General features: G+C 41.2%; 1 protein-coding gene across 10 annotated transcripts in view; it reads left to right on the top strand.

The window, feature by feature from the left end:
* Nucleotides 1-15,119, top strand: part of ntng2b (netrin g2b) — a 57,344-nt gene that overhangs the window by 22,628 nt on the left and 19,597 nt on the right. For 9 of the 10 annotated variants that reach the window (XM_067484034.1, XM_067484031.1, XM_067484036.1 and 6 more), the window contains exons 4-6: nucleotides 8,317-8,489; nucleotides 10,466-10,495; nucleotides 11,430-11,597. In XM_067484034.1, coding sequence (XP_067340135.1) covers nucleotides 8,317-8,489; nucleotides 10,466-10,495; nucleotides 11,430-11,597 — 371 coding nt within the window. The remainder of the gene's footprint in view (nucleotides 1-8,316; nucleotides 8,490-10,465; nucleotides 10,496-11,429; nucleotides 11,598-15,119) is intronic. The other variant, XM_067484037.1, reaches the window with a different exon arrangement.

Below are 15,119 nucleotides of genomic sequence, written 5' to 3'. Positions count from 1 at the left end.
AATGTTCCAGCACAGTTACTCTGTGATCTCTGGATGATCGGGCCTGGACAGACAGAGGCCAGACTCTGTGTAGCCGAAAAAGCCTTAAGATGCAGTGACATAGCTGCTTCAGAAAGAACCGTGTCAGCCATTCTGCATCATTCATGCTGCATCATGCTGCATGAATATTACAAGGCCGGCATGCAGAGTCCTAAATTACCACCCGCCAAGTGCCAAATGCCAGTAAAATATGTCTTGTGTGGATGAATTAATAAGGGTGACCCATCACAGTGGTCAGTGACTTTTGACAGTGCGTCTATTCTTGGGTGATAACACTCAGCATATGTTATTTATAGGACAATAACTTTTTATTAGTACCATGTAGAGACACGCAGAGAAAACTACTGTAGGTGAAAATGCTGAGGTGGGACTTACAGTATGTCTCACAATATATCTCATTTACGTCTGTGTACTAAGTACAGACATACTGCAGATAAAATTGTCTTTAAACACTTTTGTGACTAATGCAGAGCAGGTGCTAAGCAATAAAAGTGACAAAGTCCCAAAAGATAAAAAATTAATAACCTTAACATGCTAATACAATGCATTAAATATAATTTGTTGTATTGTGTCTGTTTAACAGTTGACTAAAAACAATATAGAGACGCGTGTTGTTGTTTTTTTAAACAGGACTAATGTTTAAACCTACTGTTTAAGTGTGCAAGGAGGTCATTAGCAAATAGTGTTTTTATTCCCTTAAAGTACCAGTGGAAACAGCCAGGGTGACAAAATCCCTTGAAAGTTGCACATTAATTACTCCTGCAGTTTGAAAAGCAAGCAAAAACCCTAAATTTCACACAGCTGGCATGTAACCCACACCTGAACTGTGCTGGTGCTGTCTTTCTCTTTCTCACACACACACACACACACACACACACACACACACACACACACACACACACACACACACACACACACACACACACACACACCGGTCCTCTGAGGTCTGAACTAAGGAACAGGATGTGCCCAGCCTCCATTATTTAGCTATTTGGTCCTGTGCATACAGTACATACTTCAGAGAGCAGGTAGCTTAAAGTGGGCTTGAATCTGCCTGCTGCTCTATACGCAACCAAACCCGACCAATCGGAGCGCTGCTCCCGGGGCTGAGCACCAGCCAGGAACACACGCAATAGCCATTTACTGTATCCTGTGTAAATTATTTACTTGTACGCTTAGTCACACACAGTGTCTCCCTCTATTTCTTTCTCTCTCGTGACCCATCTCTCCGGTGCATGATCCCAAACTAAAGGACACACTTTTTAACTCAGAGCAAACTGTGCTCATATAATGAATCATCCCACATACACACCAGGGAGGTCACACATTCCTGCACACTGCAAAGAAGACACACACAGAGAGACGGGGTGTGGACTGCAAAGACAATCAAGGTCATTTCTATGTTTTGAATAATTTAAGATGTCTTTTTGCTGGACATTTCACTCTCCTGTTTTTCAAGGCCAAAAATGTTCAGTGACCTCTCAATAATTAGCATATTCAGCCAGTGCATGTGTGTGTTTGTGTTAGGGGGTTGTGTTAAGAAGAATCGGGGATCCCAAACATCCAATCCCTTAAGCCTGACCCTTGCTCCCTTGGATGCTCCAGTAGAAAGTGTTTCCTTAGATGGCTTTTAGGATATGGCCCAAAACAGAAATCTGGAAAACTATAAAGTGATACACGAAGAGCTGTCTGATACCAGAAATGAATTTAAAACATTCTCATCACCAAAAGTCAACGGTTATTGACTTTTTTGGATAATGAAACATAATGAGCTTGGAAGGATTTGTTAAATAATGTCATCAGTTGTGTTATTAATGTGAGAGAGGATGACATAAAGGTGTGAAAGAACTATTGTGGTTATAAATAGAGACACAGTGTAACTCCTGCTCACCACACGATTGCAGAGGAGGTCAGTTATAGATTACCTGTTTAATCTGGAAGGAGAGTGTGAGTACACATGTGAGAGAGAGGATGGATAGTGGAGAGAGAAAAAAAAGGTGAAGTGGAGAGTATAGGAGAGGGAACATTCGAAGAGATTCATGCTGCTCCACTGCTACAGGAGGCTGCACTCTAGGAAAATCGATCCTCTCCCTTCAGAGAAAGAAATTTATGAAGCTGGAACATAAACGCAGTCATGTCCAATTAGCTGCTCTGAATTTACGAGGCGAGGCGGGAGAGGAAGTGGGAGGGAATGCGGTGATAAAGACTTCAGCCGAAGCCAATAAGGCGTGCTACTGATCAATGATCTCAGCTTCACGCAACTCCCACTCCACGCTTGGTTGCTTCCCGCTGCGCTCAGAATACTCTGTGTTGGAGGGCTCTGCCTTTACACAGGCTTCACCATCAATTCTTAATTTATGGCCACATTTAAAGACGGCATGTTTTAAAAAATATAAAAATAATCTTTATAATTTTTATTTAATATGGTTCTTTCATGGCTTGTTTAAAATTCTCTTTCCTCCTTATCTATAAATCCAGAAACTGTGAAGATGTAAAGATTTTTCAGTTAAAGTTTCGGCTTGTAGAAACAGGATGTTTCCTGTTTCACTAAAAGTGTCTGAGCTTATTGTACTGTATGTATATTCGAGGTTCCCCAGTTTTGTAAGTTGCATGGAAAGTTGCCTCATTCTGGACCAAAGAACCAGACTTGGGTCCAACCAAAAGTGCTGTTCTCAGTCTGGATCAAACTGAACCATGGCTCAGTTTGTGTCTGGTGTGAAAACACGTGTTGCATGGTACATGCATGTGACACAAAGTAAAGAATGTGCAGCAGCAGTACGTTAAAGTGTGGAATGAAGAGAAAAAGTCTATGTAGGTGATGAGAACAAGTTCTTTAGTGCGCTCACCAAAACCAAATCACCAAAAACCAGCTCTAATTTGGCCTTTCAGGTGTGAAAGACTGTGAAACTAGTTGCAGTGCAATAAAATCATCCTGTGTAATCCAGGTGTTAAACTGAGATTTAATGTGAGCAAAGAGAAACTTCCCCCTTCAGCAGATGAGTGTGAAAATGTCCATTATATCTCAAAACCCTGCATAAACATTTTTCTGCACCATGAAGGCCAAATATCCACGTGAATTAATAATGAGTAAGAGGTGTTTCAAGCTTTTGAAGGACCTATGAATGAATGTAAAACTAACAAAAAAAAGGAAATTCAATACTTTACTACTTTAGTAATAATGATGATGATGGGGAAAGACAATGGTCTTGGTTTAAGAGAGGGCACCCACTGTAACACTGTAACTTTAACACTGAACAAAAAACATTTCCTAACGTTAACTAAAGTGCTTTTGTTGTCTAAACTCAACCACATGCAGACGTCAGGATGCAAACACAGCCACTGGTATTAAACACATGGAAAACCTTACTATCTAGGTGCAATGCATTATATATTTTAAATGTAAAAAAATGAGATTCTCTCTCTCGCACACACACGGACAATGATGAAAAAACATTGAGAGAGCCTGTATGCACTCTGGCCTCCATGTCATCTGTCAGCCATGGCTTGGGTGTAAAGTCTCTCCCTATCTGACAAACGCGCTGACACCCATTAGGCTCTCACTCTACTACTACTCCAGCAAGTTGTGTATTTTGTGGTATCAAGGCAGGGAGTTGTTGGTAGTGCCGGGTGGGCCTTCTCAGTGACGGTTGATCGAACACAGAGCTGAAGAGGAGGGAGAACTCCTGCTGGGTCAGAGTCGCATCGATGCAGTCTGTCATCACAGGTTAGAGCACGTCAATGCGGACCCGCCTCCTGCTCCTCTTCCGAGTCTCACCACTGTGGTTGGAGAGGCAGGCGGACTGTCTTGACTTTGACACAACTGCCCTACTCCCTGCAGTACTGACTGCTCAGACCTCAACATCATCTACCCCCCCCCCCCCCATATTTTCTCTTGCACAAACTCTTCTCAAACACATGTCCACAACCCAATTTACCCAATGCACTTCTCAGTGAGCGCTGGTGCAATGGGCAGAAGCAAAAGAGCTAAAGCTGCATAGACAGAAAAAAGGGGAACACGAGAAAGAGGCGTGAAGAATGACATTGGAAATTACAGAGGAAGCATAAAAGGAAATAGAGGAAGAGTGAAAGGAAAGAATGGGGAGGGAAAAAAGTAAAAGAAAAACCGGGAGGAGAGAGCAAACAGAAAATAAGAAAAAGGGAGTGATAGCCGTGTCTCCCGAGAGGAATAGAGGAATAGGCGTCGAGTACAGTAAAGAGACAGATAAAGCCCCATTAACTGCTGCTTCCAGCTGCTTTCTCTGGCTCTGCCACCACATGACTCCCCCTTGATGTTTGTTTATCTTTCTTCTTATTTATTCCCCTAATTGCCGCGTATCTGCTGTCTAAAACAGGCAGTCCTCGTATCATTAAATACACAGGGCCGACATGACTTCACAGAGAGACTGAGGAGAGCGGACAGAGAGGCACATGCAGCCAGACGTGTCTGCATGGACAGAGATACACGAAGTCTACAGATCACTGGTTAGATGGACAAAGACTGTGAGACGCTGTAAAGATATGAGAAATGATTATACATGCATGATGTTAGTGTGCATGATCTTACGTCTGCCAACGCCATACTAAATAGTTTTGTCTTATAAGTGTTTGAGGAAACATAATTGCTGCCTTGATGACGGTACAGTATATTCACTGGCAACACTTTTCTTTCTACAGACTGGGACTTGTTTTACCACTTAAAGGACGCCTTTGAACTTTCCTTATTTTGGGGGGGGGGGGGTATCAGATTATGTCATCTTGTTGCTCACAATATGGAGTTTGTAATCATGGTCTACCTGCTTTTCGAGACCTCCCCCCAGATGACATAGTGATGTCAACTGGTGGAGTTTTTCAGCTAGAAGCAGAGAAATATTTTAATATAGGAAAGTCAGAGGAATGTTTAAATAAATTCATGTGTTTTTACACCCTAAACTAAACTCATAGAATGACTGGATGCGTTTGCGTAAAAGGAAACATTGTAAAAACCCTTGTGTGTTCTTCGTTTATATCCATGTGTATCTTCTTTACAGCCTTTGCTGTCACTCTCTTGCATTTGTAAGCACATTATTGCCACCTGTAGGTTGGTGAAATCGTGTGAATCCTTCAACCTTAATATTGTGTCATGCACATGTGTACACAATACAAACAATCACTTCAAAAATGGAGTACATTCAAGGCAAAACAACCAAGGGACTAAACAGAAGTACTGACCTATGATTATATGAGCTGATTAAAACACCACCTTGTGTTTGTGGTTTTAATGTAGACTTGAATGCATTTGCATCCTTTATTTCCTCCTGTTGCTAGACACTCTGCTTTCTCTTCTTCTTCGTCCTTCTCTGTCTTTTCCACCACTCACCTTCTCTCGTTTCATCTCTCCAAGTAAACAGACAATAGTTGTGATGCATCCAGCTGTCCTGTCTTAACTTCCTTCCTTGATGACTTTGCAGTGAAGGCAGACATCTTGCACATTAACATATGATTGTGCCCATGTATTATTTGTGTGTGGAGGGACTGAAGAGAAGGATCAGGAGGAATCCCAGAGCAAGCTGTCATCCGAAAGAGAGAGAGCAAAAGAGAAAATGCGCTTGAAAAGTCGGAGTGTCACATCATTCATGTGGAAGGAGTGCGATGCTGGAAGAACACTTGGTCTTCCTGGCCTGTACTATACGGCAGGAATCAGAAAAGGGGGTCACGAAGTGCCCGCAAAGTTTCGACCGACAAGGCTGTGCGACTCAAATTTGGGTTTAATAATTCAATTAGCAGAGGATTTATAAGCAGAGGCCTCCCTTGTCCAGGTAATTGACAAGAAGGAGCCCATTTTCTCCAACACACAGCAGCCATTAGGCCTGCAAGACATAAATTGCACAGCAGCATACCTAGAAAATCACTCTGTTCTTCAGTATTGATTTTAAGCTGCAACTTCTAGATCCCGCACTCAGCGGCGCTTCCACTTTCGAGATGAGACAGATGAGATTTATCACCGAAGTTGCAGGAGATGAGAAGCAGCGATATGTTCGGCACTGTCAGTCACTCAGCGCAGGCATTAGTCACCGTGCCTCTGCTTCTCTGATCTGTTGTCTGTCATCGGCACTCTCAGACAAATGCTTCCCAATAGCACAAAGCAGAAGCACACACGTCTCATTTCACATACATTCACACTCACTCTCACGCACGCACTATTCTCTTCATGAAAAAGAGATGTTCAATTTCCCTCAACGCTAAGTGGACAGCTCATGTCCTTCAGAAAGCATGCAGGAAACAAGGCCTTGTCGTTGGATGGATTCTCTCCGGCATGTCCTGTCAGCTTGTCCAGGTGATCAGAGAGGAATGTGGGTAATTTATAGGACTGAGAGACACATTGTGATATCTCACCATGATCGACTCTCCATATTTTTGTCCTGCGAAGATTTTTGGATGTACAAGTTTAAGTTGTTTTTCTGTATGTAAATAAGGTTGTGAAATCTGGGTTGAGGCTGATAGGCTGACACACAAACAAAAAAAAAATTGATGGGAAGCGCAGATTAGTGTGAGGAAGAAAGATTGAAGCAGTCATCTCGCTAGAATACAGGGAGCATTCTTTGAATATTTGATGCAGACGGATACCTGTTCACTCCAGTGGAACAAACTGGATTGGAGTCCAGTCGCTCATCTGGAAAAGGCTGTAATTTAAAGTCGTAGCAGCCGAGTGTCCTTAAGATCCTCATTTCCTCCTCGGCAGAACTTCAGCCTCCAGATCAGCACACCTGGGCCCTGCCCTCCGCTGAGGTCGTACTGTGCACGCACACGCACGTGCGCGCACACATTCACGGAGGTTTATGGTAAACGCTCAAACAAACACACAGACAAGTTTAAGGAAGTAATTTTGCTCTGAAATATAATTCTTATGTGGAAAGCAGTTAAAGAGATGCCAATGATTGTTGCCGCTAAATTGTTGGAGTGCGTACTAATTATTTCCACTCTCCTGTATATTCTACTTTACTGTAATTGTTTAAAAGATGACAAAATGCAATACTTCGATATATTTTGTATTAAATTGAAATTACTCTTCATTAAAGCTACAATGTGCAACTTAACTCAGCAGCAGCTTGAGACTCTCTTCGGTTAAGTTTCACATCTCCACTCTGTTCCGGCCTCTGCTTCACTCTTTACACTCCACTACACTCTGCACACCCCTTCAGGTATTAGTCGTTACCAAAACACATACAAATGCTGCAAAATCGAATCACACATGGATTAAGATAAGATTTCTGGTTGGTCAGAAGAGTGAGCCTCACTCAAAAACATTTCGAAGCAATTGACCGCTGTGCAGTGCTGAGCCATCGTCAGTACATTTCCATCATAAGAGTTTTAGAGGGTACTTCTACTACAAAATACCTTTTAAAAAATTGCACACTGTAGCTTAAAAGTAAATATTACAGTTAAAAAACAAAAAATACAACAAATCTACTTATATATTAGTTGTGAAATATATTGAATGACCTTAACAACATTTGGTTAGGACTGAACCTAATTAGTAGTGTTGTGATGAATTAATCATCTTATTAATTTCTCAATAACTCTGCTAATGGCTTTGTATAAAAACTGTCAGTAAATGATGAAAATGCTCAATACAACACAAGCAAGACATCTCCTGCTTATCTTACTTCACAATGCAGATTACACGACTGAGTGTTGATTTTGTTACTTTAATCCATTTATGGTGAACCGTCCAACTGGTAGTGAAATCAAATGGTGCAAAATCAGAGAGATTGGCAACTGAACTGCACAAACCTACATCAAAATAGAAATTGGCTTTGCCCGAATCTGAATTTGTTACAGAAAAATGCTGTTTGATACAGTAAAACTGACCTAGTAACTTTGGTATTTCTTTAAATCTATGTTTAAACAATTCATTTTAAAGCCATTGCACTGCAAATTGTATTTCAAGTCTCAGTTTTGCTTCTTGCAAATTTTCATCAACGCTTCTCATTATACCACACATACCGTAAAGTATGAAGGCACAACCACAGAGGTATAAAGAAATGTACTAATACTTTCTTCTTTCTTTTTTAAGTTTTTCTTATAATCATCACGTCCACGTGTGTTTTTATTCCCAGGTGTAAAAATGCTCCTACAACATCAAGCCTTATTAGAACAACACTTACAATCAGTGTGTGATTACAACTTTCACTTGCTGCTTGATGTGGAATCACTGGGTCGCACTCTCTCCTTCACACACCTCAGTTGTGTACAACTCATCTCATGTGCCTGAACTGTCTGTTTTTCTTTTCTTTCAAGGTGTAAGTGCAACCTCCACGCTTCCCAGTGCCTGCTGCAGGATGGGAACCTCCAGTGCCAGTGTGAACACAACACCACTGGTCAGGACTGCCAGCGATGCAGGAAAGGCTTCAAAGCCAGGTCCTGGAAGGCTGGTTCCTACCTGCCAGCACCTAATGGAACCCCCAACACCTGTACGTGCCCAGAACGAGTTTCTGTTCCTACTCACACTCACAGTTAAAAACAATACTGCTGACTCAGTTGTCAATCAGCTTGATTTACTGTATGATGCACATGGATATGACTACTGATCTATGATCTAATAGCTAAATATTTTGTAGTACAACACAGGGGCATTACTCTGTGTTAACCAGCTCTCTGATGTAGTGTGTTAATTAGCTTAGCTTAGCATAAAGACTGGAAATGGGGAAAGTACTTGCCTTGGCTGTCAAAATGTAACTAAATGTGCCTGCCAACACCTCTAAAGCTTAGTAATTAACATGTTTTATCTCTTTACATCCTGAGGCCTCTGGCCGGTTGTCTAGCAACTGCTTAGAACCAAGACATGGCAGTAAATACTTGTTTTAACACTCTGGTTTTTGTACAAATTAAACCAATGAGATATAATGTGTTAATTAGTGAACTTCCAAGGTGCTGGTAGGTGGATTATTTTATTGTCAGGGTCCAGTCTTTGTATTAAACTATGACTAACAGCTGCTGGTTGTATCACTAATTTAATAGGAATTCTTCCCTAAATGTTGACCTAGTCGACTAACAACCAGTAAAACTGAAAGCGATTGCTAAATCTGACCATGCAGTGTTTGGTGCTACGCAAGTGTACAGTGGCTTTTTCTCATTCAATTCCTGCTAATATAAAACAAATTGATTTGTTCGTAGCCGATTCAGGAGATTTAATTTAACAAGCTTGCTGGTTATTTCTCTTTATGCAAACTATATGCTTGCATGGGGCCATGTTAGCTGATGTTGGATTACTGCTCCAGGACCCTGGTGTCCAGAGGCCTGTTAGGTGATGTTTGCAAGCTAGAGAGTAAAGAAAGAGAATAAATCTGACTCTCTGCAGACCTGTAAACTGGTCCAATAAATGGAACAGTGGGAAATAGGTGCCATGAGACAGGGAAACTGCAATGATCGCAACACGGGAGCAAATAATTTTATGCTCTCACAAAGTCAAAGTTGTTGTTTTCATTGTCAATAGTACCACTGTAAAGAACGGAATGTCCTGTGGCTCAGTATATTTTTAACCAGGGGTGATGAATCAATTTATTTTTTCTCCCTATTACTCTGTGGTCCTTAATGAAAAGCAGGAACAGGGGAGCAAGTTGGAAATAAAGGAGAAGTTAGGAGAGACTGAGGTCTCCGAGTTCTCATCACCTCACTGCAGAGAACAGATCAGAGCTGTGTAACAGAAAGGCAGTGCATTGGGGGAAATCCACTTGGAGAGCATAGCCAGCTACAGTAGCTTGCTATGATAAAATAATAATCTAGGGCAACCCCTCCCTAGTTTTTTCCTTTCAAACAAAACAGAGACACACATGCACTGAAAGAGACACACAAAGAGAAACACCTGTACCTGCACACACTGCAGTGAAAGGCTCTATTGTCAGCCCTATTTTATCTCGCTGTTGTTTCCAACCCACTTCTAATGGCACTGGCACACACCTTCCGATCCCATCGCCACCCTTTTAAACTCCCAAATCCCATTAGTGAAATTTAAAAATTTAAATGTTTGCAACATGCTCGGTTAAAATGGCGACGGCCCGTGGAACAGTTTGGTCTCTACAGATCGCAACATGCACGGCAAGTTAAGCTAACTATAAATAACAACCAGGGAAAATATGCAAGGAGGGCTAAAAGTTTTGATTCAAGCGAAGCAGTAACGCTCTCTTAAAACATACATATATGATGAGGAGCTCTGAATGCGAGGGTTTTGGTGGAGGAGCAACAGGTACGTAAGGGGAGGCGGCGCAGACCGTAATAACTCCGGGACGTGGAGACGTGCTCTACAACAAGCCCTGATTTTGCAGAATAGCTCTTAAGCTCTCTCTGCCACCTGAGTCTGATGAATGAGGCAGAGTCAAGTCTTTAGGCAAACTGAATGCATAAATAAACAAGTTCTCATCTTCTCTTTCTTTTTTTCCTTCTCTTTCAGGTACAATTGCTGGTTCACCCTCCGGTTCTAGTAAGTAATAATGCAGAGCAAAGCAGAAGTGGTATCCCCACTCTCTTCCTGTCTTGCCTCTCTCCCTTGAAATTTAAGTTTTAACCCCATACCTCAGCTTCTGTGTGTCTCCTAAACTCCCCCTCTCTGCTGTGATGTTCAGCTGGCTCTCAAGTCAGTCGTTTTCCTTTTCCACTGTCTCTTCTCTCAGTTCTGCAGCTTGGGCCCTGTGTGCTTCATTATTAATAGGCCTCTCTGTCGCCATGTCTTTTCATCACCACGCATCGCACTAACCTGCACAGGAGGAATTATTCCACAGTTCTGTTACTCTCACACAGACTGAAGACAGTGGTTTTGATGGATTAAAATTGGGATTTGAAGAGGGTTGAGTGAGAATGGGTGGTGGATGGCAAAGCAAAGATATTAAAAAAAAAAGAGAAAATAGACAGAAAAAAGGGGGGGGGAGAGAATAATGTGAGCATATGTTAGTGTGTTGTAATGCAGTGTGATTCCGGGTGAGGAGCTCGGGGAGACAGGAATAAAAGGGAATTTGATTAGGGATTCTCTCTGTGGAGAGGCTCTCAGCCTCCGAGCTGTTAGACAGAAACGATCGGCAAAGTGGCAACATCAACCCTGACAGCACTGGGCTTTTCTCCACATGGCCCAACAGTAAAAGGCTGATGCATGGATAGACTGAGCAATTGGACTGCACTGCAGAAGTCTGCTTCTATAAGGTCTCTCACACAATTAGGTACTACTGTGTGCTTATCTGGAACAATAATGTGCATAATTTATCAAAGAAAACAATGATGTTTGTAAATGGGCTGAATACAGTTTAGCGGCTCCGTCTCAGGTTTCCCCAGATTCAGTTTTTTGTTTGTTAACCAAGATTTCTACACGTGTTGCTGAATAGTGACAGCATGAACTTGATCTGAGACATTTACTTCTCCTGAAGCTAAAGGTGATTCAGAGAGTGACAGTGAAAGTGAGGATGAAGGTGAAACACAGGGGGAATCTGAAAGCGCGGGTGGACCTGAGGGAAAAGCAGCGAGTCCTACAACCATCTCGGAAGCTGAACTGTCCCCAGCTGTTAACCATCAGCACTTTGGAGCCCCTCAAGAAGGTGTGCAGTAAATTTAGATTAGCTGTAGCTTCCACTAAACTACATTTCACAGGGAAACATTGTACTTTGCACTCCGATGGATTTCCTTGACTTTTTAGTAGATTAATGTATGTACATAATGCAGAAATGACTTACCTGTTCATTTTTGTGTGACCAATTGAAAAAAATACCATAGTGTTGACATCATTTTACAAATGTTTGGTCTTTTCATAATTCCCAAACTTTTATTAATATAAAAGTTAATATAAAAGTTTTTTAGTTAGCAAAGACTAATTTTAATATTAATTTAAAACTTTGTTGTTTTTATTTGCTGTATAGTAGTTGCAGTTCCACCATGAGCAACTAAATCGAAATACTGCTTTCAGGTGACGGCACAGGTAGTAAAATAATAATTTAACAATATATAATAAGACTGGGGCCATTCTGCATAATACTAAATACTAAAGCACATTTAGCAGTTACCACATATTTACTTTCACCCTGTACTGGTGTGTTTGTACAAAGACTAAAGTATCTGGGTATTTCTTCTACCACAGGTCACAGACAATCAGATGTGTGTGGACTTACTACACACTTGTGACAAATCAAATGTACGTGCCTGTGGATGTGCTTCTAGATGCTGACAAGCGTTGTGTGTTTGTGTCTCTCAATTCATACATAATTCATCCTGCAACTTACTGGAGGTCCTAAAATGTACAGTGGTTGTTTCCTTGGCCTTATACATCTGTGACATTAAAGTCAGATCTGTGTGCGTCAAGCTGTACGGACAGTCAGACTTTATTTGTTCTGACTGATCAATTTTAAGCAACCCACGACTGATGGGAACAGATTCTGTCAGACGCTTGAACGTACTGTACAGTAAAGTGGTCCTGAAACCCCGACTCACCCTTATGCTAAATTTAAACCTGCCATCTTGGTAGGCAGCAGACCTCTCGTGTTCCACCAGAAAGGCACTCAGGCCATGGGTCGACATCACCGCTGTGATGTCGTCAGAGATTTTTCGTTTATGTCTGAAGGAAATCCATTAGCAGTGTTTGTTGAACACCACAGCACTTTTGTTGTTTGTCTGACATCAGTAGGGAGCTCAAAGAATTCACTGATTAGCTGTGATTTAGCAAAGGCTGACAAAAGCCGAACTACAGTTCTCTTAATCTTTTTAAACCTTGCTGTGAACGACACAAACATCGCACATCTTGTTTACGATAATATTGTCATCATTTCAGTATTTACTGCAACCAACTATTATTTTCATTAATAACAAACTTCAGTTGTGTGTTGGATCAAACAATTAATAGTTGGTTTTCATAAAAGCAATTCAGGATTTGATGCTTAAAACCTAAACTATATTAGAAAAGTAAGAATAACAGAGATATGAAAGATTTGATTGCAAAAATGTTGGTTATCAACAAACAGACGTCGTAGGATAATCATTGTAACTTGAATCCTTAATGTCAGATTTCATGTTTTAATCAGATGTACTGTACATTATAGCTTCTTTTTATTCGGGGAAAATATTTACTACGTTTAATTCATCAACATACTGTGCATGCAAAATTAAATAATTTTTTGGGGCTTTCCAGAGATTTAAAATAAGGTTAACAGAGCCTCAGCTGCACTTAGGGGGGAACAAAAATTAAGATCATACCACTATACAGTTGAATTCCTAGAAACCCTAGAGACATTTATCTCAAACTTGACCCTGATGTGAGTAAACCCTTTGGTATATGTGTGTGTGCATGTTTGTGTGTGCGCGTGTGTGTAGATTTATGGTGCGCATATGGTGCAGTTCAGTGAGACCCATAAATCATCTTCATCCTGTCCTTTTCCTCCCATAGATCTGAGGTCTTAGGTCCCATTTTCAGAGTGGCCCCCACTACTGTTGGCAGACACACAAACATACACACACACACACACACATTATCATGTTGCTACAGGTGCTGTGACATTAGTAGCTAGATCACATTATGACCTCAGTTATCTTGTTTAATATAACCTAAATATATCCTGTAATTTTGGTTTCCATTACGGACTCTCTCTGCATTTAAAGGTTTGTTCAAAGGCTGCATGTTATTTTAAGATCTTGTAAAGGAAAAGGTTACATTTATGTATGGCCTACAGAACAGAAATGTTGTTTATATAATAAATATATAAATTGTCTTTTCCAGGAATATGAACATGCAAATGAAAAAGCTTTGGTATTTATTGTGTAATGTAATATTTAGATCTATCAAAAGCTTTTGACTGTAGCCTGTTGCCCAAGCAGATTCTTCATAAACATTACAGCATACTGATGGTTTGGACAGCATGTCATAATACAGTAGTTGCAGCTTTTGTTACGCCCCTGCCCCAGTTTACTCAGGGAGCGTGCTTAGATGGAGATTACTGGCGAGAGATCTACTGGCAAGAGAGTCTGATCCCCTGAGCTTGCAGCCCATTGGTCAGCTGGGCGTTTGGCAGGGGAGGAGGGAAGGTCAGAGAAACCAAATCCTAAAACCCAGTTGAACAGCCACCATGACCCCATCTGATTCTACATCATCTTTTTATTCAAAATCATATTCCAGGCTTGTAGTAGAGACTTAATACAGTACTAGGGGATACACACAGTCACACACTCTGAGAAGTGCACACAACCTCACACACACACTGGTGATGTGTAGCTCAACTACATCCCTATCTGTGCACCACCCTCATCTCACTCCCCTTTACTGAAATTCATGTATTTGTACTGAGAATGAACTTGGCCTTAGACACAGAGATTGGATCATGTCTGGAAAATCATATTACATATTAATATTTTCCATGCACCCAGTCATCCGCCACCATTAGGAGTTCTGGCAAACACTAACTGATCCTGAATCACAATGGCTTCATTAGTGTGGAGCCAAATCAATGTCTGCCACGGATAATAAAGGATAAAAATGCTAAGAGTGACAGGTGGCATTAGGCATTAATGTTAGGATTTCTCCCGCTTTATTAATATGACTGACCAAAGATCTAATTAAGTGCAAACGCAATGGCGTGGAAGTCACCTACAAGCGTTTCTGAGCAGGGATCGCACATGAACGAACACCATATGCTCACTTATGCTGCGTGTGTGTGTTTGACTGTGTGCCACAGAGTCGTGTCATGGGACAGTTAGTGACTCCATGTGTACAGACAGACAGGCACACGTTGGAAGATTATGTAATGAATCAGCTTATATTGTTTATGCATTGCTTGAGAGAGAATGATGGTGCTGTCGCCTGTCTTGAAATGACACTAAGACCTTGCCCCCTGCTTTTTTTTTTTTTTCCCCCTTTCTTCTAACTACATGCAGAGTCTCTTGCCTTCGTTTCTGGCTTTGGAAACTCACTTTTCAGCCCTCAAAACTCTCATTCATATACAAGAGAAGGTAGGCACTCGTAAACTAGGTAGTATGAACCTTGCTCCACACAGTTTAATTTAGCCATGATTGCTACTAGAATAGAACGCTGTATACGTACGTAAATTATGCAAACTCCTGCTTTTAATGAATTAGAGCTC

Source organism: Channa argus, chromosome 18 (assembly GCF_033026475.1).
Source record: "Channa argus isolate prfri chromosome 18, Channa argus male v1.0, whole genome shotgun sequence".
Lineage (NCBI taxonomy): Eukaryota > Metazoa > Chordata > Actinopteri > Anabantiformes > Channidae > Channa > Channa argus.
Note: the sequence above shows the minus strand (reverse complement) of the source record. Positions and strands in the feature narration are given on the sequence as shown.